The sequence below is a fragment of the Somniosus microcephalus genome, chromosome 15 (genome assembly GCF_052327205.1).
Source record: "Somniosus microcephalus isolate GS21.2 chromosome 15, FLI_Smic_1.0, whole genome shotgun sequence".
Taxonomy (NCBI): Eukaryota; Metazoa; Chordata; class Chondrichthyes; order Squaliformes; family Somniosidae; genus Somniosus; species Somniosus microcephalus.
In genome coordinates, this window is record NC_141001.1 from 65,072,830 (window position 1) to 65,099,505 (window position 26,676).

Sequence of the window (26,676 nt, forward strand, 5' to 3'; positions counted from 1 at the left end):
TGGTTGAAATTTTGGTTTCCATATTTAAGAAAAGATATACTTGCTCTCGAGGCGGTTCAGAGAAGGTTCACTCGGTTGATTCCGGAGATGAGGGGGTTGACGTATGAGGAAAGGTTGAGTAGGTTGGGCCTCTACTCATTGGAGTTCAGAAGAATGAGAGGTGATCTTATTGAAACGTATAAGATTGTGAGGGGGATTGATCGGGTGGATGCGGTGAGGATGTTTCCACTGATGGGTGAGACTAGAACTAGGGAGCATAATCTTAGAATAAGGGGCTGCCCTTTCAAAACTGAGATGAGAAGAAACTTCTTCACTCAGAGGGCGGTTAATCTATGGAATTTGCTACCCCAGAGAGCTGTGGAAGCTGCAACATTAAATAGATTTAAAACGGAGATAGACAGTTTCTTCTGATAGTTGGAGCCATAATTGGAGGGGGGTCAGACTGCCACAGGGACCCACAGAAACGGTCCCCAGCAAGGTAAGTATGGAATGGGGACAGTCGGCAATTCTACAATTGGCAGGGGAAGCTCAGGACAGGGGAGGCTCAAGGTATCCTCGTCAGGCCAGAAGGCACACTTCTCCTCCTCCTGGCCCACGAGGAAACTTTAAAAAATGTTTTTTAAGATCACTTACTTGAGCCTGGATCCTTGCTGCCACCAGCTATTGCTCATGGTTGAAATAGTGTTTGTACAGGTAGACTACCCTTTATCCGAACTTCCGAAAACCGAAACCCTCTAAAAACCGAAGGCTTTTTCGGTCAGCGTAAGTCGTGCGCACATGACCAGAGTGGCGCACGACTTACAGGCCTAGCCGGATAAGGGATAGTGTAGCATTTTTCCGCACTTCTGAAAACCGAAATCGCTCAGCGTAAGTGTACCAGCCTTTATCCGCACATCCGAAACCAGAAAACCTCTGAAAGCCGAAAGTGGCGCAAAGCATGACTTCTGAAAACCGAAATCGCTCAGCGTAAGTCGTGCGCACGACCCCGACCCCCGCCGACCCCCACCCCCGACCCCCTGCCGACCCCCCCGCCGAACCCGACCCCCGCCGACCCCGACCCCCGACCCCCCCGCCGACCCCCACCCTTTTGGATAAGGGATAGTGTATCCTTTATCCGCACTCCCGCAAACCGAATTACTCTGAAAACCGAAGTGTTTTCGCTCACCTTCCGAAATCCAAAATTCTCCGAAAACCGAAACACGGCTGGTCCCGAGGTTTTCGGATAAAGGATAGTCTACCTGTATCCCAATTACGTCATTAGGATGCAATACTGCCGTTTAAATTAGGCCCCCATTCATTTTGGGCGGACAGCCTTCTCATGCCTAAATTCAGGCAAGTAAACACGATGAGGGGTGGGAATGTGTCAGGAATGCAATGCAAACCCCCCACCCACTTGCGGATAAAATTGGCCCTTATGTTGACACTTGTGTTCCAGTGTTTACAAAGTATTCATTTTTTTCTTGTGTGATTTAAGTAAAGTGTCTGCACCAAAATGCTATCCAGTACTATTGCTAAAAATATATCATTGTCTCTGTATGGATGTGGTAGAGCAGGAATATCCAACCTTTTGGAGCTGGAGGCCAGATACATTTCTTAAAAACAGTGAGTACGATTACGCAATAATACAACCCCCATGCACAAAATAGCGAGACTAAAATAGGTTGCCCCTCCTCCCCTCCCCCTCATCTTCCCTTAGTTGCTCCTCCCATGTTTGAACTTCTGTGCCATTCTTTGCTGTTTGAAACTGCTGAGTATGTCAATGATCTTAACAAGACAATAGCACAGTACAAAAAATAAAACTGGAAACCTGAAATACTTGTTTACTTTGAGCTCAGCTTGCACCATAAGGTCATTTAGTAAATCATTTCCACAGTACCTTGAAGAGGAGGTACAGAATGTACATAAATAATCCAAATCCATATACAGGTATGATCTGGGACATGAAGCTTTTGTTGCCACCTCCAGTACTTCCACCCTTTACCTTGGCAACTGATTCTGGCTGGTGGGACCCAGGGAAATGGGGATGTGCTGACCATTGTTGCTTGGTTTCTGAGACGATTGAGTGCTGCGTCATGTGAGAAAATCGATTGGGGCTAGCTGCAAAAAAAAAAGCAAAAAAATGTTAATGTAATATTTTTGTTGTTGATTTGCAATGGCAGATTTCAATTTGTTCAAAGTATAAATTCTGATATTTTTGAACCTATTTTAAGAGCAACCAATCCCCAAACCTGTCTTTAACAGCTGAATCATTGGCTGCAATGTTATTAGTCACATTTGAGATTCAGTTACATGATTTAAAACTATGTCATATTGACAACCTGAAACTGAGGTTGACGTGGATAGAGGTAGAAATTGACTGCAAGAATAAGTGGCTCATTGGCAAAGTACAGCAATATCAGTGAGGTGGGAGAAGGAGATATATTTTGTGGAATGCAAGCCCTATTTTTGTAGGGATGCAATAGTTCAAAATCAAGATGTACAGCAAAGATGTGAGAATTGAGAACCTTTTTTAAGCAGTCGATAGTTATGATTAAAGCTCTGTAATGAATATGGGTGTTTACAATCAGATAACACAGGTGATCTAATCAGCCTCTCTAGGATAAAACTAAATATAAACACAAGTGATGTAATTAGCTTGCTCTGGTTAACTGAAAGGGGGAAAAATTCAGTTGCTTTGCGCCTCCCGTTAGCGCCCTAAGAGGGCGCTAATGGGCTGCAAAGCAACTAGCACCCGGGCGCGGCGATGTTTGCGCCGCTCGCGAAATTGATCAGACATTTTGCAGCGGCACTAAACACTACCGCCATGATCTCCTGCGCCCACAGATCGTGACGTCAGTCGAGCGTACAACGCCCCGGTAGCACCCCGGACTGGATATTGAGTGGCGCCCCCTGCCTTTCCGCCTGCCACTAGCAACGACAGGTTGAGGGGAACGTTTTGCAGTCGGGAAGGAACTGGGGGAGCGCTATTTAAAGGCGGCTGCTTCCTGCCTTTTTTTGTCGGCGACATTTTTGCACCACGCATTCTGAGAGAGAGAGAGACCTCTGGAGAGATTCAACGCTGTGTGAAGGAGTTTTGGGTACTGAGCAGCACTTTGCAGGTTCATTTTGATTTCACCTTCCTTGTATCGATTTAGAAGAGACTATGGGGGCTGCACTCTGAGCTCTTTCCCTCGGTCTCTCCATTGTTCTTTCCAGCAAAATTGATGTACGGGTCTGTCCAGGCCGAGATTCAAGGCTGCAATGAGCAAGGTGTGGATGGAGAGCAAGGTCGACCCTCCCCTTTAAGAACTGGCCGGCGCCAGTGTGTCTGTGTTCCATTGCTGACTGACATCACATGAGCTTCGCCAGAGCTCTGAGGTAGCGCCTCGCTCCTTGGCATTAGTGCCTTGCAAGAGGTGTGTAGTGCCTGATTTAGCACTCCAATCACCTCCAGGGGCGATAGAAGCCAAGTTTGCACTTGGAGGCGATAATTAGCACCAGGCGCTAAACTTTGCGCCCGGCCGATAATTGCGCCCCAAAATGGGCGATACCGAATTTCTTCCCCATAATGTTTCAAAATTAAATTTTGTCTTTTAAGAAAAAGTCTCCTTAAATAAGATTTCTACAATAGTAAACAGAAAAATAGACATTTTACTATTTCATCAACACAAGTATGTGTGTGCATGCGTGCACATACACACACAGATAGCCTTTCTACTTAAAAAAACACTCGGCTGGATTTTGCGAGGGGTCAGCGTGCGCGATCGGTGGCGGATCCGGTGGGAACGTGTTATTTTTCCCCAGTGGGTCAGGACCCCACTATGTACGCCACGCGCCTTCCCCTGATGTCGGGTCTGTCACGCTGAGCAGACCCGATAGGCAACAGTGCGTTCATAGCGGAAACCCAATTCAGGTAATTAGTGGCTTGCTTAGAGCCAATTAAGAATGAATTTCAGCTCACCTTCTCCATTTGACAGATTACCCACAGGGTCTACGGTGGTCGTGGACCATGTCTGTCAAGCTGAGGTGGGAGTTCAGTGGCCATTGAATCAGCTGTTGAGTTGACAGCTTCAAATGTACAGTAAACGCTCCCACCTTAGAGATATCTTCCCTCAGCCACAAGCGCTTCCTCACTGCTTTTCCATAACAGATTCACCACGCTGCAAGTCTCTACACAAGTCTCCATCCAGTCGGAACTCATTACCTCTCTCACCATTGACAGATTGCTTCTGTCATCTCTACTTCACCTGCCATCTATTCCATAAGCATAGGTGCCCTTTATTATCGCTTCCTCAGAATCCCACCATGATCAGCCCCAACACCAGCAGCGCCAGACACACCAGCAGCACCAACAACACCACCTGTAACAACATGGCCCAGCATATTCCTCACTCTATCGTTACCATCAAGTCAGGGGACAACACTGGCTGGAGTGTAGAAGAGCATGCCAGGAGCAGCACCAGGCTTACCTAAAAATGAGGTGCCAACCTGGGGAAGCTGCAACACAGGACTACATGCATGCTAAAAAGCGGAAGCAGCATGCTATAGCCAGGGCTAAGCGATCCCACAATCTACGGATCAGATCAAAGCTCTGCAGTCCAGCCACATCCAGTCGTGAATGGTAATGGACCATTAAACAACTAACGGGAGGAGGAGACTCCATGAATATCTCCATCCTCAATGATGGTGGAGCGCAGCATGTGAGTGCAAAAGACAAGGCTGAAGTGTTTGCAACCATCTTCAGCCAGAAGTCCCAAGTGGATGATCCATATCGACCTACTCCTGAGGTCCCCACCATCACAGAAGCCAGTATTCAGCCAATTTGATTCACTCCACATGAGATCAAGAAACGGCTGAGCACACTGGATACAGCAAAGGCTATGGGCCCCGACAACATCCCGGCTATCGTGCTGAAGACTTAAGCTCCAGAACTAGCCGCGCCTCTAGCCAAGCTATTCCATTACAGCTACAACACTGGCATCTATCCAATAATGTGGAAAACAGCCCAGGTATGTCCTGTCCACAAAAAGCAGGACAAATCCATTTCAGCCAATTATCACCTCATCAGTCTACTCTCAATCATCAGCAAAGTGATGGAAGGTGTCATCAACAGTGCAATCAAGCGGCACTTACTCACCAATAACCTGCTCACTGATGCCCAGTTTGGGTTCGGCCAATACCACTCGGCTCATCGAAACATAGAAGATAGGAGCAGGAGTAGGCCATTCGGCCCCTCGAGCCTGCTCCACCATTTAATGAGATCATGGCTGATCATCCAAATTCAGTACCCTGTCCCTGCTTTCTCCCCAAATCCCTTTAGCCTTAAGAAATATATCTAACTCCTTCTTGAATATATTTAATGAATTGGCCTCAACTGCCTTCTGTGGTAGAGAATTCCACAGGTTCACCACTCTCTGGGTGAAGAAATTCCTCCTCATCTCAGTCCTAAATGGCTTACCCCTTATCCTTAGCCTGTGACCCCCGGTTCTGGACTCCCCGGCCATCGGGAACATCCTTCCTGCATCTAGTCTGTCTAGTCCTGTTAGAATTTTATAAGTTTCAATGAGATCCCCTCTCATTCTTCTAAACTCTAGCGAATATAAGCCTAATCAACCCAATCTCTCTTCATACGTCATTCCTGCCATCCCAGGTATCAGTCTGGTGAATCTTCGCTGCACTCCCTCCATGGCAAGAACATCCTTCCTCAGATAAGGTGACCAAAACTGCACACAATACTCAAGGTGTGCTCTCACCAAGGCCCTGTACAACTGCAGCAAGACATCCTTGCTCCTGTACTCTAATCCTCTCGCTATGAAGGCCAACATACCATTTGCCTTCTTAACCTCCTGCTGCACCTGCATGCTTACCTTCAGCGACTGGTGCACAAGGACACCCAGGTCTCATTGCACTTCCCCTTTTCCCAATTTATTGCCGTTCAGATAATAATCTGCCTTCCTGTTTTTCCCACCAAAGTGGATAACCTCGCATTAATCCACATTACACTGCATCTGCCCAATCACCCAACCTGTCCAAATCATACTGGAGTTTCTCTGCATCCTCCTCACAGCACACACGCCCACCCAGCTTTGTGTCATCTGCAAACTTGGAGATATTACATCTAGTTCCCTCGTCTAGATCATTAATATATATTGTGAATAGCTGGGGTCCTAGCACCGATCCCTGCGGTACCCCACTAGTCACTGCCTGCCACTCGGAAAAAGATCCATTTATTCCAACTCTTTGCTTCCTGTCTGCCAACCAATTCTCTATCCAAGTCAGTACCTTACCCCCAATCCCATGTGCTTTAACTTTGCATGCTAATCTCTTAGGCGGGACCTTATCGAAAGCCTTCTGAAAGTCCAAATACACCACATCCACTGGTACTCCCTTATCTATTCTACCAGTCACATCCTCAAAAAATTCCAGTAGATTAGTCAAGCATGATTTGGCTCCCGACCTCATTACAGCCTTGTTCCAAACATGGACAAAGGAGCTGAATTCCAGAGGGATGTCAGAGTGACTGCCCTAGACATCAAGGCAGCATTTGACCGAGTGTGGCATCCAGGACCCCTAGTAAAACTGAAGTCAATGGGAATTGGGGGGAAAACTCTCCACTGGCTGGAGCCATACCTGGCACAAAGGAAGATGGTCATGGTGGTTGAAGGTCAATCAACACAGCCCCAGGACATCGCTGCAGGAGTTCCTCAGGGCAGTGTCTTAGGCCCAACCATCTTTAGCTGCTTCATCAATGACCTTCCCTCCAACATAAGGTCAGAAATGGGGATGTTCGCTGATGACTGCACAGTGTTCAGTGTCATTCACAACTCCTCAGATAACGAAGCAGTCCTTGCCCGCATGCAACAAGACCTGGACGATGTTCAGGCTTGGGCTGATAAGTGTCGGGTAACATTCGTGCCACACAAGTGCCAAGCAATGACTATCTCCAACAAGCGAGAGTCTAACCACTGCCCCTTGACATTCAACGGCATTACCATCGCCGAATCCCCCACTATCAACATCCTGGGGGTCACCATTGACCAGAAATTTAACTGGACCAACCACATAAATACTGTGGCAACAAGAGCAGGTCAGAGGCTAGGTATTCTGCGGCAAGTGTCTCACCTCCTGACTCCCCAAAGCCTTTCCACCATCTACAAGGCACAAATAAGGAGTGTATTGGAATACTCTCCACTTGCCTGGATGAGTGCAGCTCCAACAACACTCAAGAAGCTCGACACCATCCAGGACAAAGCAGCCTGCTTGATTGGCACCCCATCCACCACCTTAAACATTCACTCCCTCCACCACTGGTGTACCGTGGCTGCAGTGTGTACCATCTACAAGATGTACTGCAGCAACTCGCCAAGGTTTCTTCGGCTGCACCTCCCAAACCCGCGACCTCTTCCACCTAGAAGGACAAGGGCAGCAGGCGCATGGGAATACCACCACCTCCAAGCCCCCCTCCAAATCACACACCATCCTGACTTAGAAGTATATCACTGCTCCTTCATCATCGCTGGGTCAAATCCTGGAACTCCCTCCCTAACAGCACTGTGGGAGTACCTTCACTACATGGATGACAGCGGTTCAAGGCGACGGCTCACCACCACCTTCTCAAGGGCAATAAATTCTGGTCTTGCCAGCGACGCCCACATCCCATAAACAAATTTTAAAAACCCAACGTTCTCCGCAATCACTTGATGCTGCACAGGACACAGGGCATCAGCACCCAAGCACATTGTTGCCCAGGAGGCCAGGGATGGCCTCACCATGGCCAGATTTACTTCACTTGACTCTGTACACCCTGGCTGCCACATGATGTGCCAGGTTGGCACCGCCCCACATCAACACCATAAAGCATCCCTATAATGACCAAGCCATTCTTTTCACACTCATCACCATTGCAGGGGTGGGGGGGGTACCATTATGTCTCACCATTCACTGCAACTCGCTAAGCCACTTCCAAAGGTGCACACAAATCTGTCCAAGAACGCAAAGTGTTGAAAATAAAGGTTTCAATGTTTGACACCACATTCACAGAAACTTTGCATGAACATTGCATAAAACACCCAAGTGCCTATCCTTGTGTGTTGTTAGTTGGAATGATTGCACGAGGATGAGGGCGAGTGTGAGGGGTGGCTAGTGAGATGGGGAAGTGATAATGTACATAGAGGGATGGGTGGAGGTGCAAGGTAAGTTGGTGTGAGTAAGGATGTGCAGGAATAGGGTAGGGAAGGCAGAGTGATGGGGATGTGATGAGAGGCACAGCAGTATGAGGTTGAGTGTGGCTTTGTACTAACGTTTCGTGATCTACTGAGATCATTGAAATGTTTGCGACACTGCACCCAGGTCCTCCTGACCACATCCCTGCTTGTGCCCTCCTGTGCAATGTGCAACCAGGCTGTGTTGATCTCCTGTGGAGGTGTCTTCTGCCCATGGGAAGGGAAGAGGACCTCCCTGCATGCTGTGACTCCCTCCATAAGCATATGGAGGAAGTCATGGGAGAGCCTGAGTGCAGCCCTGCACCTTCATGCTGTGCTTGTCAGAGTTTGCAGCACCTCTATGCTATAGAACACTGACCGCACAAATGTCAAAATAAATTTGGCCATGATCCCTTTAAGGAAACCGGCTGATCACGCGTCATCAAATGACGTCACCAGACCTGCTTCTTCTAATTGGCCGGCAAACGCGCTGGGCGGGTTAACAAGCCCCATCAAGGGAAATTCATTTCAGAGGCCGGGATGGAGACAGCATCCGGGTTGGGACCCGCCAGCGACATCGCCTGCCATGGACCCGCCGAGGTTCGTAAAATCGCGGCCTCAATATAAACTTTACCTGATTAAAGCTTTTTCCCCTCTATCTTTTCTTCAAATAATTTTGGAAAAAAAGGATATTGTTAGATGCTGGAAATATTTTCCACTTGGTCTGGCAAAATGCTACTAATGCATCTTGGGAATGTGTGCACAGCACATATTGAAACTGCAGGATCTGTTTATAGTGAACAGCCTTAATTCTGGTCAAAGATATCAAGTCCAAGTCCAGGCATTTGAAAAAAGTCTGAGGCCTTCAAGTAAGCACATTAATGAAGGCACTCAAAGACACGAAAAGCAACTTCAAAGTTTAGATCAATCATGATACTGTAAAATATATCAGTTTAATGTCTTCATGTTGCAAATCTTATTTTAGATTTAGAAATTTCAGTCACTGAAAAAAAAAATTTGTGAATTGATTGGTTCATCTTCCACTTTCTTTTATAGGTAGGGTTGCTTGGCTAGTCATTCAGTATTGTTTGTTTTGATAAGTTTCTAGGAATTTTTCATTGATATCTTTCTGGCCATTTTTCTTGCTGTTGATTCATATGTTTGCCACTATTTTTTCAGTTTTGATTTGCAGCTATTTTACTTTGAGCCAATCAACAAAATGTGATGGAGAAGATGTGTTGCTACAGGAAGTGTTACACACAGGGTGAGTGCGCAGGCACAAGGCTGAAATAAAATATATATAATGGCAGTTTTGAATTGAGTAATGATTCCCCTGAGAATATGGCGCATAATTACAGAGTAATGTATTGTTGGCAGCGACACTGTTTATGCAGTTGAGTTGAAAAAAAATCGCAAATTCCAAGTCTTTTGATTTATAGATTCTATCTTTCCTAGGTCTGATTATTTTAAGACTGCCAATACTGTAACGTTCTTTGTGTCAGTCTTTAATTAAAGGCCAAATTCCCTTCTGTGTTTAGAAAACGTCAGCAGGGACAACTTATTATTGCACATCATTTGCTGGCCAGGTTTATGATGTCAAGCAGGATTATAGAAGTCATTTGAAACAAATTTAGAAATATAATTTGAAAAGGATATCAAATGAGAAAATGCAAAGGGGTGAAATAAAGTGGGAAGCAAAAGGTCACAGAAATCTTTTAGAGTAGGTTTGATGGAATAAAGGATTAATTCAATGACCTAGACTATTCAAATGCCCATCTATTCATGGAGTTATGGGGAATTTACATGGGCTAGGTATGACAAAATTTAGCTATGCCAAACTCGTTGATGACACAGATTTTATTATGGTATAAAACATCATAAATTAAATAGAATGAACAGAACGTGGTTGGTGTTTTAAAATTTGATCATTAGTTATGATATGGGATAGGATAATAAACAAGTCTCACTGTACCTGCTTGATTTAGGCAGTGTTTAAATACTGTACATAAGAACATAAGACATAGGAGCAGGAGTAGGTCATTTGGCCCCTCGATCCTGCTCCGCCAATCAATAAGATCATGGCTGATCTGATCTTGGCCTCAACTCTACTTCCCTACCCGCTCCCCATAGCCCTCGACTCCCGTACCATTCAAAAATTGGTCTATCTCCACCTTAAATATATTCAGTGACTCCGCCTCCACAGCTCTCTGGGGAAGGGAATTACAAAGATTCACGATCCTCTGAGAGACTAAATTCCTCCTCATTTCCGTTTTAAAAGGGTGCCCCCTTATTCTAAAATTATGCCACCTAGTTCTAGATTTCCCCACGAGGGGAAACATCCTCTCTGCATCTACCCTGTCAAGCCCCTTCAAAATCTTATATGTTTCAATAAGATCCCCTCTCATTCTTCTAAACTCCAATGAGTACAGGCCCAACCTGCTCAACCTTTCTTCATAAGACAACCCCTTCGTCTCCGGAATCCACCATGTGAACCTTCTCTGAACTGCCTCCAATGCAAGTATATCCTTCCTTAAATAAGGAGGCCAAAACTGTCTGCAGTACTCCAGGTGTGGTCTCACCAATGACCTGTACAGTTGTAACAGGACTTCCCTACTTTTATACTCCATTCCCTTTGCAATAAAGGCCAACATTCCATTTGCCTTCCTGATTACTTGCTGTACCTGCATGCTAACTTTTTGTGATTCATGTACAAGGACCCCCAGATCCCTCTGTAGCTCATCATTTTGTAATCTTCCCCATTTAAATAATAATTCGCTTTTTTATTTTTCCTACCAAAGTGGATAATCTTGCATTTCCCACATTATACTCCATCTGCCAGATTTTTGCCCACTCACTTAGCCTATCTATATCCCTTTGGAGATTCTTTGCATCCTCCACACAATTTGCTTTCCCACCTATCTTTGTATCATCAGAACATTTGGCTACATTACACTCGGTCCTTTCATCCAAGTCATTAATATAGATTGTAAATAGTTGAGGCCCCAGCACTGATCCCTGCGGCACCCCACTAGTTAGTTTGCCAACCTGAAAATGACCCATTTATCCCGACTCTCTATTTTCTATTAGTTAGCCAATCCTCTATCCATGCTAATATATTACCCCCAACCCCGTGAGCTCTTATCTTGTGCAGTAACCTTTTATGTGGCACCTTATCAAATGCCTTCTGGAAATCCAAATACACATCTACTGGTTCCCCTTTAGCCACCATCCTCAAAGAACCCCAGCAAATTTGTCAAACATGATTTCCCTTCATAAAACCATACTGACTCTGCTTGACTATATTATGATTTTTAAAATGTCCTGCTACCACTTCCTTAATGATGGACTCTGGAATTTTCCCAATGACGGATGTTAGGCTAACTGGTCTATAGTTGCCTGCTTTCTGTCTCCCTCCTTTCTTAAAGAGGGGTGTTGTATTTGCAGTTTTCCAGTCCGCTGGGACCTCTCCAGAATCCAGGGAATTTTGGTAGATTACAACTAATGCATCCACTATCTCTGCAGCCACCTCTTTTAAGACCCTAGGATGGAGGCCATCAGGTCCAGGGGACTTGTCCACTTTTAGTCCCATTATTTTGCCTAGTACTTTTTCTCTAGTGATAGTGATTGTTTTGAGTCCCCCCCCCCACCCCCACACACCCCAATAGTCCCTTGATTATCCATTATTGGGATGCTTTTAGTGTCTTCTACCGTGAAGACCGATACAAAATATTTGTACAAAATCTCCACCATTTCCCTGTTTCCCATTATTAATTCCCCAGACTCATCCTCTAGGGGACCAATGTTTACTTTAGCTACTCTCTTCCTTTTTATATACCTGTCTTTTTATATTTCTTGCGAGCTTACTCTCATAAGCTATCTTCTCTCTCTAACATTTTTTTGTCGTCCTTTGCTGGTTTTTAAAAATTTCCCAATCCTCTGGCCTTCCACTATTCTTTGCAACATTGTATGCCTTTGTAGTACACAAGTATAAAACAGCATGGGTTAATTGTTGGCTAATCATAGCAACAAAGATTGCAATGTGTTCAGCAATTCTGTCCTGTTCAGTCCTGCATCCAAGGTTTTTTGTCAACCAGTCTTTGATTGTCTTTTTGAATCCTTTGTGATTGATTTGATAACGTGGCTGTTTTGTCACAACGCCACCTTTGAGATTTTTTTAGCGTTCAGGTTGAAGAACCAAACTCTTCATTTTTTTTTAAAAGCTTCTCAATTTTATTTTAAACATCTTCCATTATTGCAATAAACTGTTTTGTCAAGGCTGCACAAGAGAATAAATGACTTGTGCTTTAAGTAAATGTGAAGATCTGCGATCTGGGCATCTCATCAGTACCAGAGTCATTTAATTATCTCGTAGTTAAGAGGCTGACTGTTTGAATGTTCTCTAAGCCGTGAACTGAGCACAGTGGAGTGAGATTGAGGATACTTTGATGATACTACAATACTGGCTTTGAAAAGATGACACTTTGAGATAACCTAATTGAAGTTTGCAAAATGATGAAGGTGATTGGCAAAATTGTTCCAGGAAAAGGATCACTACTAGTAATTCACCCTTGGCATTGCTCACAATAAGTCAGAGCTGCAATGTTTTCGAAGGATAGGAGTGCTTTACCTCATGGACAACCCCAACAATGACAGACCAGAGCACCGTACTGTTATTGTTGCCCGGGAGCTCAGACATTTCGACATTGACATGGCCGCCCTAAGCGAGACCCGGCTGGCAGGGGAAGGCCAGCTCAAGGAGCAAGGTGGTGGCTACACCTTCTTCTGGAAAGGCAAATCTGAAGAAGAACGCCGCCTCCATGGGGTCGGCTTCGCCATAAAAAATGAACTGGTTGGGCGTCTCAGAGACTCTCCTAGCGGTATAAACGAGCGCCTCATGACTCTTCAGCTCACCCTAACCCGGAACCAGTGCGCTACAGTCATCAGTGCTTACGCCTCAACACTGGAAGCCACAGACAAGACCAAAGAGGAATTCTCAAACAAGCCTCAAACAATCCCTGTCGCGAGTCCCAACGGGCGACAAGCTGATCCTCCTTGGCGACCTTAACGCCAGAGTTGGAAAGGACACAGACCTCTGGGGAGGTGTGATCGGCAGAGAGGGGGTGGGGAAAGCCAACTCCAATGGTACCCTCCTCCTGTCGAAATTCTTAGAACATGGCCTCGTCATAGCCAACACCTTGTTCCGGCAGAGAGACAAGTACAAGGCTTCATGGCAGCACCCTCGCTCCAAACACTGGCATCTGCTGGACTACGTCATCGTCCAAGCGAGGGACCGCAAGGATGTCCGCATCACCTGCGCCATGACAGGAGCTGATGACTGCTGGACAGACCACTGCCTAATCCGCTCTGTCATCTCCATCAATGTAGCCCCAAAACAGCGGCAGCAACAAAAACAATGCCGCAGGAAAAGTAACACTGGAGCACTCAAAGACCCCGCTAAGAAAGCCCTATTGAGCCTGTGCCTCACAAACAACCTGACAACGCCCAGTGATGCAGAGACACAGAGTGCTCACAGCACCTGGTCTGCACTCAAGGCCTCCATAATCAGCACCTGTGAAGAGACGCTCAGTCACTCGACCAGGAAACACCAAGACTGGTTCGACGAGAACGACCAGGAGATCCAGGAGTTAATAAGCCGCAAGCGCAAGGCATTCCTGATCTGGAAACAGCAACACAACTCGAGAGCAAGAAAGCAGCTCTACAGAAGCCTGAAGGCTGAGGTCCAACAAAAAACTCGCGACATAAAGAACAGATGGTGGGTGGAGAAAGCACAGGAGATCCAGCAGCTAGCCGACAACCACAACATGCGTGGATTCTTTAGCGCAGTCAAGACCATTTACGGCCCAAGCACCCAAGGCCCTACCCCACTGCGGGCCAAGAACGGAGAGGTGCTCATCAAGGGCAGAGAGGCAATCAGTGCCTGCTGGAAGGAGCACTTCGAAGATCTCCTTAACCGCAACTCTGTCTTCGACGCGAGTGTCCTCAACTCCATCCCACAGCATGATACCCGCCACCATCTCAGCACAACCCCAGCCCGGCATGAGGTTGAAAAGGCCATCCGACAACTGAAGAACAACAAGGCCTCAGGAGCAGATGGAATCCCCGCCGAGGCACTAAAGCATGGCAGAGAAGCACTACTGGCATGAATTCATGAACTCATTTCTCTTATCTGGAAGGAGGAGAGCATGCCAGGGGATCTCAGAGATGCCATAATTGTGACCATCTTCAAGAAAGGTGACAAGTCCGATTGTGGTGATGACAGAGGAGTTTCCCTGCTGTCTGCCACAGGGAAAGTCATCGCAAGAATCATCCTCAATGGCCTTCTCCCAGTGGCTGAAGAGCTCCTCCCAGAGTCGCAATGCAGATTCCGCCCACTAAGGGGCACAATGGACATGATCTTCACCGCACGTCAATTCCAAGAGAAATGCAGGGAACAGCACCAACTGCTGTACATGGCCTTCTTTGATCTCACAAAGGCCTTCGACACTGTCAACCGTGAGGGATTATGGAGTGTCCTCCTCAAATGCCCTCAAAAGTTTGTCACCATCCTCCGCCTGCTTCACAATAACATGCAAGCCGTGATCCTGACCAACGGTTCCACCACAGACCCAATTCACGTACGAACCGGGGTCAAACAAGGCTGTGTCATCGCACCAACGCTCTTCTCGATCTTCCTTGCTGCAATGCTCCATCTCACCCTCAGTAAGCTCCCCACTGGAGTGGAGCTCATTTACAGAACAAACGGTAAACTTTTCAACCTCCGTCGCCTCCAGTCCAGATCCAAGGTCGTCCCATCCTCTGTCGTTGAATTACAGTATGCGGACGACGCTTGCGTCTGCGCTCACTCGGAGGTCGAACTCCAAACCATCGTCAACACCTTCACCGAAGCGTACGAGAGCATGGACCTTACACTAAACATCCGTAAGACAAAGGTCCTCTACCAACCTGCCCCCACCACACAGTACTGCCCCCTGATTATCAAAATCCATGACAAGGCCTTGGACAACGTGGACCACTTTCCATACCTCGGGAGCCTACTGTCAACAAGGGCAGACGTCGATGACGAAGTCCAACACCGCCTTCAGTGTGCCACTGCAGCCTTCGGTCACCTGAGGAAAGAGAGTGTTTGAAGACCAGGACCTCAAACCTGGCACTAAGCTCATGGTCTACAGAGCAGCAGTGATACTCGCCCTGCTGTATGCCTCAGAGACATGGACCATGTACAGCAGGCACCTCAAAGCACTGGAGAGGTACCACCAACATTGCCTCCACAAGATCCTGCAAATCCATTGGCAGGATAGGCGCACCAACGTCACTGTTCTTGCTCAGGCCAACATCCCCAGCATCGAAGCTTTGGCCACGCTCAATCAGCTCCGATGGACGGGTCACATTGTCCGCATGCCCGATACGAGACTCCCAAAACAAGCGCTCTACTCGGAGCTCCGACACAGCAAGAGAGCCCCAGGTGGGCAGAGGAAACGCTTCAAGGACACCCTCAAAGCCTCCTTGAAAAAGTGTAACATCCCCATTGACATCTGGGAATCCCTGGCCCAAGACCACAGAAAGTGGAGGAGAAGCATCCAGGAAGGTGCCGAACACCTCAAGTCTCTTCGCCGGGAGCAAGCGGAAGCCAAGCACAGGCAGCGCAAGGAGCGCACGTCAACCCAAGCACCCCACCCACCTGCCCCTTCAACCACTGTCTGCCCCACCTGTGACAGAGACTGTAGGTCCCGCATTGGACTCATCAGTCACCTGCGAACACATTTTTAATGTGGAAGCAAGTCATCCTCGGCTCCGAGGGACTGCCTAAGAAGACCACCATGCAATGCACAATTAATTATTCAGCTGCTGAGAAGGATCTATGTTGACCTACCCTGAAGCTTTAGGACCAATACAGTCTAATTGCTGTAACAGGCAGTGTGAGGTCTAGCTAATTGTTTACTTTCTTTTTTAATCTATCTTTTTTAAGATGCTATTGATTCATTGGTAGACTCCATATGTGTTCATTTGTAACTTGTTACTGTTTTATCAGGTGCAAGTGTAACAAAGACTTCACATGTGATGCTTTGAAGTGTGATGGGCATGCCAGGTGCAAGACTAACTAATATCTATCTATATATTACTTGCTGGAGTACCCGGCGTTGCCGAGGGAAATGAAGAAACCTCTGCCATGTTTATAAAACTGTTTATGAAACTGTTGGGATTGAAGAACTCTTCCTAAGCACCCAGGAGGTGGTTCTTTAACTTCATTTTTTGTTAATGCTGCGTCCAAGTCTGTGACGTTTTTTGAGGGCATGCTGTTATGAAAAAAAACCAAATTATTTTTATATATATAAATGAGTTTGTCTGTCTGTCTGTGTGAGAAGGAGAGAAAGAGAGAGAGAGGGGGAAGGAGAGAGAGAGGGGGGAAGGAGAGAGAGAGGAGAGAGAGAGAGAGAGAGAGAGAGAGGGAAGGAGAGAGAAAGAGGGGGAAGGAGAGAGAGAGAGGGAAGGAGCGAGAGAGAGGGGGAAGGAGCGAGAGAGAGAGGGGGAAGGAGAGAGAGAGAGAGGGGGAAGGAGAGAGAGAGAGAGGGGGAAGGAGAGAGAGAGAGGGGGAAGGAGAGAGAGAGAGGGGGAAGGAGAGGGGGGAAGGAGAGAGAGGGGGGAAGGAGAGAGAGGGGGGGAAGGAGAGAGAGGGGGGAAGGAGAGAGAGGGGGGAAGGAGAGAGAGGGGGGAAGGAGAGAGAGGGGGGAAGGAGAGAGAGGGGGGGAAGGAGAGAGAGGGGGGGAAGGAGAGAGAGGGGGGGAAGGAGAGAGAGGGGGGGAAGGAGAGAGAGGGGGAAGGAGAGAGAGGGGGGGAAGGAGAGAGAGGGGGGAAGGAGAGAGAGGGGGGAAGGAGAGAGAGGGGGGAAGGAGAGAGAGGGGGGGAAGGAGAGAGAGAGGAGGGGAAGGAGAGAGAGAGGGGGAAGGAGAGAGAGAGAGAGGGGGGAAGGGAAGGAGAGAGAGAGGGAAGGAGAGAGAGAAAAAGAGAGGGGGGGAAGGAGAGAGGGGTAAGGGGGAGAGGGGGAAGGGAGAGGGGAAGGGGAGAGGGAAGGGGAGAGGGAAGGAGAGAGGGGGGGAAGGAGAGAGAGAGAGAGAGAGAGAGAAAGAGAGGGAAGGAGAGAGAGACAGAGAGAGAGAGAGGGAAGGAGAGAGTTAGGGAAGGAGATAGAGAAGAGAGGAAGACACCCCGGGGAAGGGGTTGGACTCAGAGCCCGGCCGCGGTGACCCGGAGCCCCCATGCGCGGCCTAGCGCCTCAGGCCCAGCCCAACTCACCTGAGCTCCCGCTCAGTGTATCTGTTTTCCCGGTCCCGCACTCACGGCAAGAGAGAGAAGGGGAAGAAGAGAGAGAAGGGGAAGGAGAGAGAGAGAGAGAGAGAGGAGGAGAGAGAGAGAGAGGGAAGGAGAGAGAGAGAGGGAAGGAGAGAGAGAGAGGGAAGGAGAGAGTGAGGGAAGGAGATAGAGAAGAGAGGAAGACACCCCGGGGAAGGGGCTGGACTCAGAGCCCGGCCTTGGTGACCCGGAGCCCCCGTGCGCGGCGCAGCGCCTCAGGCCCGGCCCGAGTCACCCCAGCTCAGCTAACACTCCAACCTGCCGCCGCCGCTCGCCCGCTCGCTGTCTCTCGGGCCGCGCCCAGCCTTGGTGACCCGGAGCCCCCATGCGCAGTGCAGCGCCTCTGGCCCAGCCCGAGTCACCCCAGCTCAGCTGACACTCCGACCCGCCGCCGCCGCTCGCTGTCTCTCGGGCCGCGTGGTTCTCTCTGTGTAGATAAATAGGAGAGAGAGAGAGAGAGGGAGGGGGGAAGGAGAGAGGGGGGGGGCGTGCGGGTGTATCTGTCTCTGTGTGTGAATGCTCGCTGTCTCTCGGGCCGCGTGGTTGTCTCTGTCGATGTCTGTGTATCTGTTTTCCCACTCCCGCACTGGCGGCAGGATTAGGCCCCGCCCACAAACACCATGAAACGCCCCCCCGTGACGCACCGCGCTTCCCCCGTAGGATTGGTCAACCATCACGTCACTCATATATGTATAACATGATTTTATCATTCTTCCTGTGTAGCATTTCCATTTTTATGCTAAATTTATCCAAACTATTGACTGACTGGTATAAAATGTTCTTCCTGTTTATTGGTTGATATAAAATTTATTAATTTGGATCCACCATATATTAATTCATTAGGAAGAAGTCTAGTCAGTACAAATAATCAAATTGCTCAAAAAATAATTCCCAAACCTTAGTAAGACCACAGTTGGAGTACTGTGTGCAGTGTTGGCTCCATGCTTTAGGAAGGATGTTGAGGCAATAAAAAGGTTACAGCGCTACTTCACTAGGATGCTACCTGGTATGAGGAAATATAAATACATAGAAAAACTTGAAAAATTGAGGCTGTTTTCATTACAACAGAGAAGATTATGAGATGATTTGATAGAGGTGTTTAAACTTATACAGGGATGAGACAGAGTAAATAGAAACAGACTGTTTCCAGTGGTTGATGGACCTAGAACAAGGGGGATTAGACATAAGGTTAAATGTAAGAGATTTAGGACAGAGAAGAGGAGAATGTTTTTTACACTTGTAAGGCACTGGAATGTGCTACTTCATACTTGAATCTCTCCCATCAAGTTTCTGCCCCTGCCAAAGCACTGAAACAGCCCTAACTAAAGTCACAAATGACATTTTCTGTGACTGTAACTGTGGTGCATTATTCCTCTTCATCCTTTGCATAGTTCTCTACAGCTTTTGACATGGTTGACCACACCATCCTCCTCTATCTCTTCTCCTCCCTTGTGCAGCTTAGTGAGATTGCCATTGCTTGGTTCCATTCTTACCTCTCTGATTGGAGCCAGAGCATCTCCAGCAATGGCTTCTCTTCCTGTCCCCGCACCATTAACTCTGGAGTCCCCCAAGCATCTGTCCTTGGCCCCTTCCTTTTTTTCATCTATATGCCGCTCTGTGGCGACATTAGCCATACACATGTGATCAGCTTCCACATGTACATTGATGATGCCCAGCTCTACCTCTTTCGCTCCTTCCACTGTCTCTGTGTAGTCAAACTGCTCATCTGAATTCCAGTTAAGCATTTGGAAGACCAAAGCCATCCTTTTCTCCCTACCACAAACTTCATACCTTTGCAACTGATTCCACCCCTCCTTGCAACAGCATAACCTCTGACTCACCATGACCAATGCCACAGTGTATCTGTTAATAAGAGTATAAAAATAGTATGATAGCCTGCACTTCCTGTCTGCCATATTATACTTCCTGTATCACACTCACACTTTAGTATCACATTTTGGCACCAGACTTTTTGACTTGCTTGCACTTTGGTTTCACCTTTGATTGTCTCTGGTTTCATATTCACCGGCCTAGAAATTCAATTGTGCCGTGCCCTAAAAATGCAGGTGCTGGCTGCCCATTTTTCTCTGCTGAACGCCCTGATCTGCAGCATGAATGGGTCAGTAGACAGATGAAAATTGCCTCAAATGTACCTTGTACTCCTTGAAGATCATCCAGAGTATAATTTGTGTTACTCTAACACCTAGGCCTAGAAATTCAGTATAGCCACGTTCGGGGCGCTACAGTCGGGCGGCCGCTAAAGTTTGCGCCCGGCGCAAGTTCGTGCCACCTTCGCCGATATTCAGTCGCATCGCCCCAAGAGGTTGCTGCTGCGCTAAAACAGGCGATGCACAACTATCTTTAGGCGCTAAGCCGGCGGTGCTGAGCGATACCCCCGAGGCCGGGCGCAGCGCAGGTGCGGCGAGTTGCTGATTGACGGCAGACACTCTGGCGCCAGTCAGCTCTTAAAGGGGGAGGGTGGATTTGTTTGCCTGCCACGCCCTGCACACTGCAGCCCTCAAGCTAGGCCTGACCACTTCTGCTTCATCTGCACAACGCCCAGGGCTATGGAGAAGGCCAGGGAGAGAGTGCAGCGCTTCAGCGACGGTGACCTGAGGGTGCTGGTTGGCGGAGTGGAGCGCAGGCGCCATGTTCTGTTCCCAGAAGGTGGCAGGAGGCCGCTGCCCAGCGCCTACCGGAAAGCCTGGAGGGAGGTCTCAAACAGGGTGACTTCCAACAGCGTGGTTGCCAGGACTCCTGTGCAATGCCAGAAAAAGTTCAACGACCTCACTCGGGTTGTCAGGGCGAGTACCCTTTCCAGTGTCCTCCTCATCCCTGCATGTGCACCTCAGTTTATGGGCAAAGGGACCTGAAAGCCCTAATGGCCAGCCCTCATCCAGCAGCTATGGGACTGTCATGAAAATCACTTGCACATTCAGCACTTTACACACTGTACAAGATATTCAACCATGGGAGGCAGTGCAGACAAGATCAGGGCTTCACACTGTCAGGGCCAGTCCACCATGGGAGGCAGTGCAGACAAGATCAGGGCTTCACACTGTCAGGGCCAGTCCACCATGGGAGGCAGTGCAGACAAGATCAGGGCTTCACACTGTCAGGGCCAGTCCACCATGGGAGGCAGTGCAGACAAGATCAGGGCTTCACACTGTACTTAGAGGCCGTCCTTTCTCTTGCAGGCCAAGGTGGCGCACAACCGGAGGAAGCTACGTGAGACCGGGGGAGGCCGTCCTGACGTCAAAGAGCTCTCCGACCTCGACCAGCGTGTGGAGCGCATTATGGCAGGCCGGCTGATTGGCCCCGTCGCCAGTGGAGATGCCGACCCTGTTCTGGGCACCAATGGTAAGGGCATCACCTTTTTGACCTCTCTCTTTCCACTTGCGCCTCAGATCAGCATCCTTTGCCACTGTCCGACCAATGCAGTGCATGGCAGCACTCATGCCTCCCTCGCTGCTGCCCTGTCCTCACTCTAAAGCTACTCTTGTGCCTCCCTGCTTTCAGATGGTGAATCGCCAGGTGAGGAGGCGGGCCCTCAAGCTGCCACTGTCAGCGATTCCGAATTCGAAGAGGAGGAAGAGGAAACCGGCCCATCAGTGCCACCCTCAGCCGCGCCAGCTCATGGCGATGAAGGGGACACGTCTTCCCTGGAGGGGAGCCGGGGGGAAGGGTCGGAGGAGAGTGAAGCTCCGGGGCCCAGCGGCCTGCAGCAACGCGGGAGGGGTGGTGAAGCTCGGCGGACTTCTCCCCAGAGGGTGAGTGCAGCCTCCAGTCCTGCGATGGTGAGCGCAGAGGAGGTCCGGCTCCTGGAGGAAATGGCCATCCAGGCTGAGCGCAGGCACACTGAGCTCATGGCTGCAGTAGCAAGGATGCCTGACTCCATTGAGTCTCTGTCAAGGAGTGTGCAGGAATTCGGAGCAGCACAGGCCAGGAGTCTGCAACAATTCAGTGCAGCACAGGCCAGAAGTCTGCAACAATTCAGTGCAGCACAGGCCAGGAGTCTGCAACAATTCAGTGCAGCACAGGCCAGGAGTCTGCAACAATTCAGTGCAGCACAGGCCAGGAGTCTGCAGGACTTCGCGGCAGCACAGGCGGCTTCTAGCCAAGTGCTCAGTCGTGCCGTTCATTCACTGGCTGGTGTCATGCGGACACAGACCAGGGCCACACGGGCACTAACTGCTGCCACCCTCGCTGGATCGGCCAGGCATCGCCAGGGCACTCGCCGTGCAGCAGCAGCCCAGCAGTCTGTTCTTCAGCTGTTTGCTGCGCATGCTGCAGTGCTGGCCCGTGCGAGTGCCAATGTATCAGGCGACCAGGGAGTACCTGCGATCTGTCAGGTTGGCACCATTCCTGCAGCCGACACTGCCACTCCGCCATTGCAGCTGCCATGAGCCGCTGGACAGACTGCTGCCGCCCAAGCAGAGTTGGAGCAGTCAGCAGCCGGACCCTCCAGGGCCAGAGCTGGTGCAGGCCGACCCCCAAGGGCATCTGCCATCTCGCCATCTGACCCTCAGCAGCCTTCCCCCAGCCTTGCTGCAGCCACTGGGGTCCCATTGAGGAGGAGCTGCAGGGCGGGCAGGGGCCAGTCACGGATGCGAAAGGCATCGTCCTCGCAGGGCAAAAAGTAGAATGTCTGCACAAATGCTTTGTGTTTTTGTAAGGCCGAGACTGGTGTCTTTCTTTGTTTTGTAAGGCCGAGACTGTTAGTTTTGTGTTTTTGGAGGGGGCTTCTCTCCATGAGGTTGTAATGTGGGAAGGGCAGAGGTTTGCAATAAATTAATATTCTTAAATCGCACTGTGCATGCTTTTTTTTGCAAGTCCTGGTTGTCCTGCTTGGCTGAGGGCTTGTGGAGCGGCTACATTCATCTGCTGACATTGGCACAAGCCATTCCCTGAGAGGGGGCCTAGAACCGACGTTCAATAAGCCGGCGACGGGCGGCCCTTGCACTTTCTGCCTCCCTCCTGTGCTGGTCCTCCTCCTCCTCCTCCTCCTCCTCCTGTGGTCCTCCAATCTCTGGTGGCAGTGGCTGAGTCCTGCAGATAGCCAGGTTGTGCAGCATGCAGCACACGACCACGAAATGGGAGACTCGCTCCGGGGAATATTGTAGAGCTCCACCGGAACGATCCAGACAGCGGAACCGTTGCTTCAGGGCGCCGATTGTTTGCTCAATGATGTTCCTGGTCGCTTGATGGCTGTCGTTGTATCCCTCTTCAGCAGGGGTGCTGGGCGCACGGAGCGGGGTCATCAGCCAGGTACACAAAGGATAGCCTTTGTCCCCGAGAAGCCATCCTCGTGGGTGAGGCTGGGCCTGGAACATGTCTGCCACAGAAGTCTGGCGCAGGATGAAGGCATCGTGGCTGCTGCCTGGAAAGCGGGCATTGACAGCTAGGATGAGCTGCCTGTGGTCACACACCAGCTGAACGTTGAGCGAATGGTAGCCCTTCCGGTTGCGGTAATCCTCAGCATTCTCCAGAGGTGCCCGCAAAGCCACATGCGTGCAGTCAATGGCGCCCTGCACCATGGGGAAGCCCGCGAATGCTGCAAAGCCCATTGCACGCTGTTGCTGTTTGACAAGGGCCATGGAGAAGGAGATGAACTGACGTCTCCTTTTGAAAAGGGCATTGGTCACCTGGCGGATGCAGCAATGCACGGCGAACTGGGAGATGTTGGAAATGTCCCCAGTAGCGGATTGGAAGGAGCCGGTGGCATAGAAGTTGAGAGCCACCGTCACCTTCACTGCCACCGACAGAGACGTCCTGCTCCTCAGATGTGGCTGCAGATCACCGCCAAGCAGGTGGCAGATCTCAGTGACCACCTCCCTTCGGAATCGCAGCCTCCGAACACACTGCTCGTCAGACATGTTCAGATAGGAGAACTTCTGGCGGTATACCCTGGGTGGGTAAGGCCTCCTTTCCCGATGCCTGTTGCCCCCTCTCCGTCTAGCCAGGACTGCCACTCTCTCACGGCATCTGTGAGCTCTTTGGATGCAATGGAGAAAGCCAGCGTTTGCACCCATTGCAGCCCCCATTATATGTTAGCAAACAATGATATGTCACTGAAGGCAAAGACAAGTGGAAAGCTGTGGCCTGAAGCCACAAGTACCTGTCCGAGTGTTGAGCCAAAGCAGAAAGCTCTCTACCTTGGTCTCTCTGCAAAGATCCGTCTCTCAAAAAGGAGTGCTGCCAAATGGCAGCCTTTTCTACTGCAGGAGGTGTGCCCTTTAATTTGCGCCCCCCGCTTCGACTGAGAACCATTCCCCTCTACCAGTCGCTAGGGGTGCCAGGCGCACAATAGGGCGTCGCAACTGAATTTCCGGTTTGGGGCGCACAAAGGGCGTTGCACGAGGAAATGACGTCAGGATCTGCGCGCGCAGCTGAGCGCGCGCAAAGACTTTGCGCCACCGCTAAATCGTGAGTGAAGTTGGGGAGAGGCGCAGATCGCGCTGCACCCGGCCGCTAGCCGCCTAGCGCCCAACATCTCCTCCTCCTAAGGCGCTACCGGCTGGCGCAAGCAACTGAATTTCTAGGCCCTAATGTTTAAACTCCTTATTCAGAGTCACATGTCTTGTGGATGTTTCTCACTCTGCCTAACATCTAGGGACAGTCCATATTGTATGTATGATGTAAATCATTGGGGGCGATTTTCTCACTGGAGGCGAGATGGAGACGGGTTTTGGTTTGAAACCCGCCTCCACTGATAGTTTTCAAAAAATTGTGATTTTCCCTTTTTTGGCCACTTGATTTCAGAGGTGTGGGATGCCCTTGGTCAATTAGTGTTTTGGGACTGAAACTCGCCTCTGCTGACATCACTTTTCCAGTCTGATTTTATGACTTCTTGCTGCCTTGGATCATTCCACTGGATTTCTGCCTATGCTGCACCACCTGCAACATATTCTGAGAAACCACTATGTCCAATTCCAAGGCAAGGGCCTCCCCAAGGCTCTCGGATGAGGCGCTGCAAATGTTGTTTGAGGGGGTGACAGCTATCAGGAAGGTGCTCTTCCACTCATCTGGGAGGAAGTGGCCTGCCAAAGAAACCAAGGCTGTGTGGGTACAGCTGGCAAGGGATATAATCCTTGTGTGCAGATTGGGAGAATGTTTCTGTGTATTGATGAAATGCCATCCCTGTTGGAAAGCATTAAAATTATTTGATGCCAAAATGTTGGCGTTATAGCATCTGTTCCTTCGCCTTAGGCAGCTCCACATTGCAGGCTCTACCACACTTGTGTTGTCAGGTTGGTGGCCTGAGTGAAAGGAGGCCAGAGAGTCATGTCCATTGTCAATGATGTCTTAGGATGGAGCCAAGGACATGTGCCAACTTGGGTAACCTATGCAAATCTGGTCAGGATAAGTTCATTCCTTGTATCCCGGCAGCCACGTGCTCGTGTGCTGCCACTGTTGCTGGTCAATACACTGGCGCTCTGACCTCCTCCTGCTCCTCCTCTTCCTCCTTCTCCTCCTCCAGGTTCTCCTCCTCCTCTGAGGAGGGCTGGAATTGAGCCACTTGCTCATCAGGAAGCTGCAAGCCATGACGCTGTGCAATATTGTGCAGTGCACAGCAGACCATGACCATTCTGGAGACCCTGTATGGTGTATACTGCAGGGCTCCACCCGATCGGTCAAGGCAATGCAAGTGCATCTTCAACAACCCAATCGTTTACTCGATGATGGACCTGGTCAAAGTGTGGCTGGCGTTGTAGCGCTCTTCAGCCTCATTAGCTGGCCTCCTGACCAGCGTCATTAGCCACTTCTACAGGGGGTAGCCTTCGTCACCAAGGAGCCATCCATTAAGTTGGTTTGGTGGATTGAAAAAGCGGAGGAACACTAGAGTGCCGCAGCATGAAAGAGTCATGGCAACTACCACAGAACTTGACGCAAACATGCTGGTTACACACCAGCTGTACGTTGAGGGAGTGGAAGCCCTTTCAGTTGACAAGGATAGCTGGGTTGTGATGGGGTACCCTAAGGGCCACATGTGTGGTCTATGATGCCCTGCACCATTGGCATGCCTGCCATATTTGCAAAGCCAACCAAACAGGCGATTATACTTGCTTGATCCCTTGAGAACTGGATGTAATTGTGGGCCTTAGCAAAAAGGGTATCGGTAACCTGCAACTGTGGGCGGCCAACTGGGAGATGCCTCTGGTGTCTGCTGATGATCCCTGGAAGGAGCCTGAGGCAAAGAAGTTGAGTGCGGTGGTGATTTTGACAGCCACTGGTAAGGGGTGTCCACCCGTTCCTCTGGGCACCAGGTCTTACTGCAGCAGTCCGCAGATCTCTCAGACAACCACTCGCGAAAGTCTCAGTCTCCTTTGGCACTGCTGCTCACTCATGTTGAGGTAGCTCATCCTTTGTGTGTAAACCCTCTGTCGGAGGTATCTCCAGTGGCAAGGTGCCTCGTTGCACTAGCGCCTTCTGCCCTGTGCATCATCAGATGGCTGAGCGGGAGGTTGGGACTCCAAAATAGGCTTAGAGAGGCCCTTAACGAGCATTTAATGATGTTAACTAGCGCTATGGCCAGCTGGAGGCGGGACCGTTTCCTGACCTCCAAAACCGGCACTAGCAAAATCCCGCCCTCATTGTTTCTGATTTTCCCATCTTTCCCCCCTCCGACATCAGAAAATCGCCCCCCGAACCTTCTGCCCCAAACATATGCATTTCCAAATATCCCTCCTAAGTGCATTAATTTCAAGCTTCCCCCATGTAACCTCAAATACAGCTTTACATTTAAGTTCAAATAAGAGTTTTTCTCCCGTCCCCTGAAGACATTGGCATGGATTCTGCAATTAGAAATAACGGTGAGGCTATCAGCACTCACCATTATTATGGAGTAAATCAGACAGCAACTGCCGGGGTAGTTAAACACGTAAATCCGGAAGTTGGTGTCCGAGTTACCCTGCAGCAAGAATATGGGCTTTTGAGGCTATTTTGAGGGATTAGGTATTGCAAAAGTTAAATGACCCTAAGCTTTTCTCTAAAAGCTACTTTCTGCAAAAACACACTGCCTTGGACTTACTGCTGACTGTAAGTGCTGGGTGCGTCACAAGTGGCCTTGTTATTGGAAAGATACACTTGTTATTTCTAGAAAAGCAAGGGAAACGAACAAGGGAGG

The 26,676-nt window shown here is 49.4% G+C and overlaps 1 protein-coding gene across 1 annotated transcript in view; it reads right to left on the reverse strand.

The window, feature by feature from the left end:
- The window catches only part of LOC147106986 (protein RIC-3-like), a 111,316-nt gene that overhangs the window by 38,868 nt on the left and 45,772 nt on the right, over window positions 1-26,676 (reverse strand). The window contains exon 2 of the mRNA XM_086007915.1: window positions 1,877-2,097. Within this exon, the coding sequence (XP_085864041.1) occupies window positions 1,877-2,097 (221 nt within the window). The remainder of the gene's footprint in view (window positions 1-1,876; window positions 2,098-26,676) is intronic.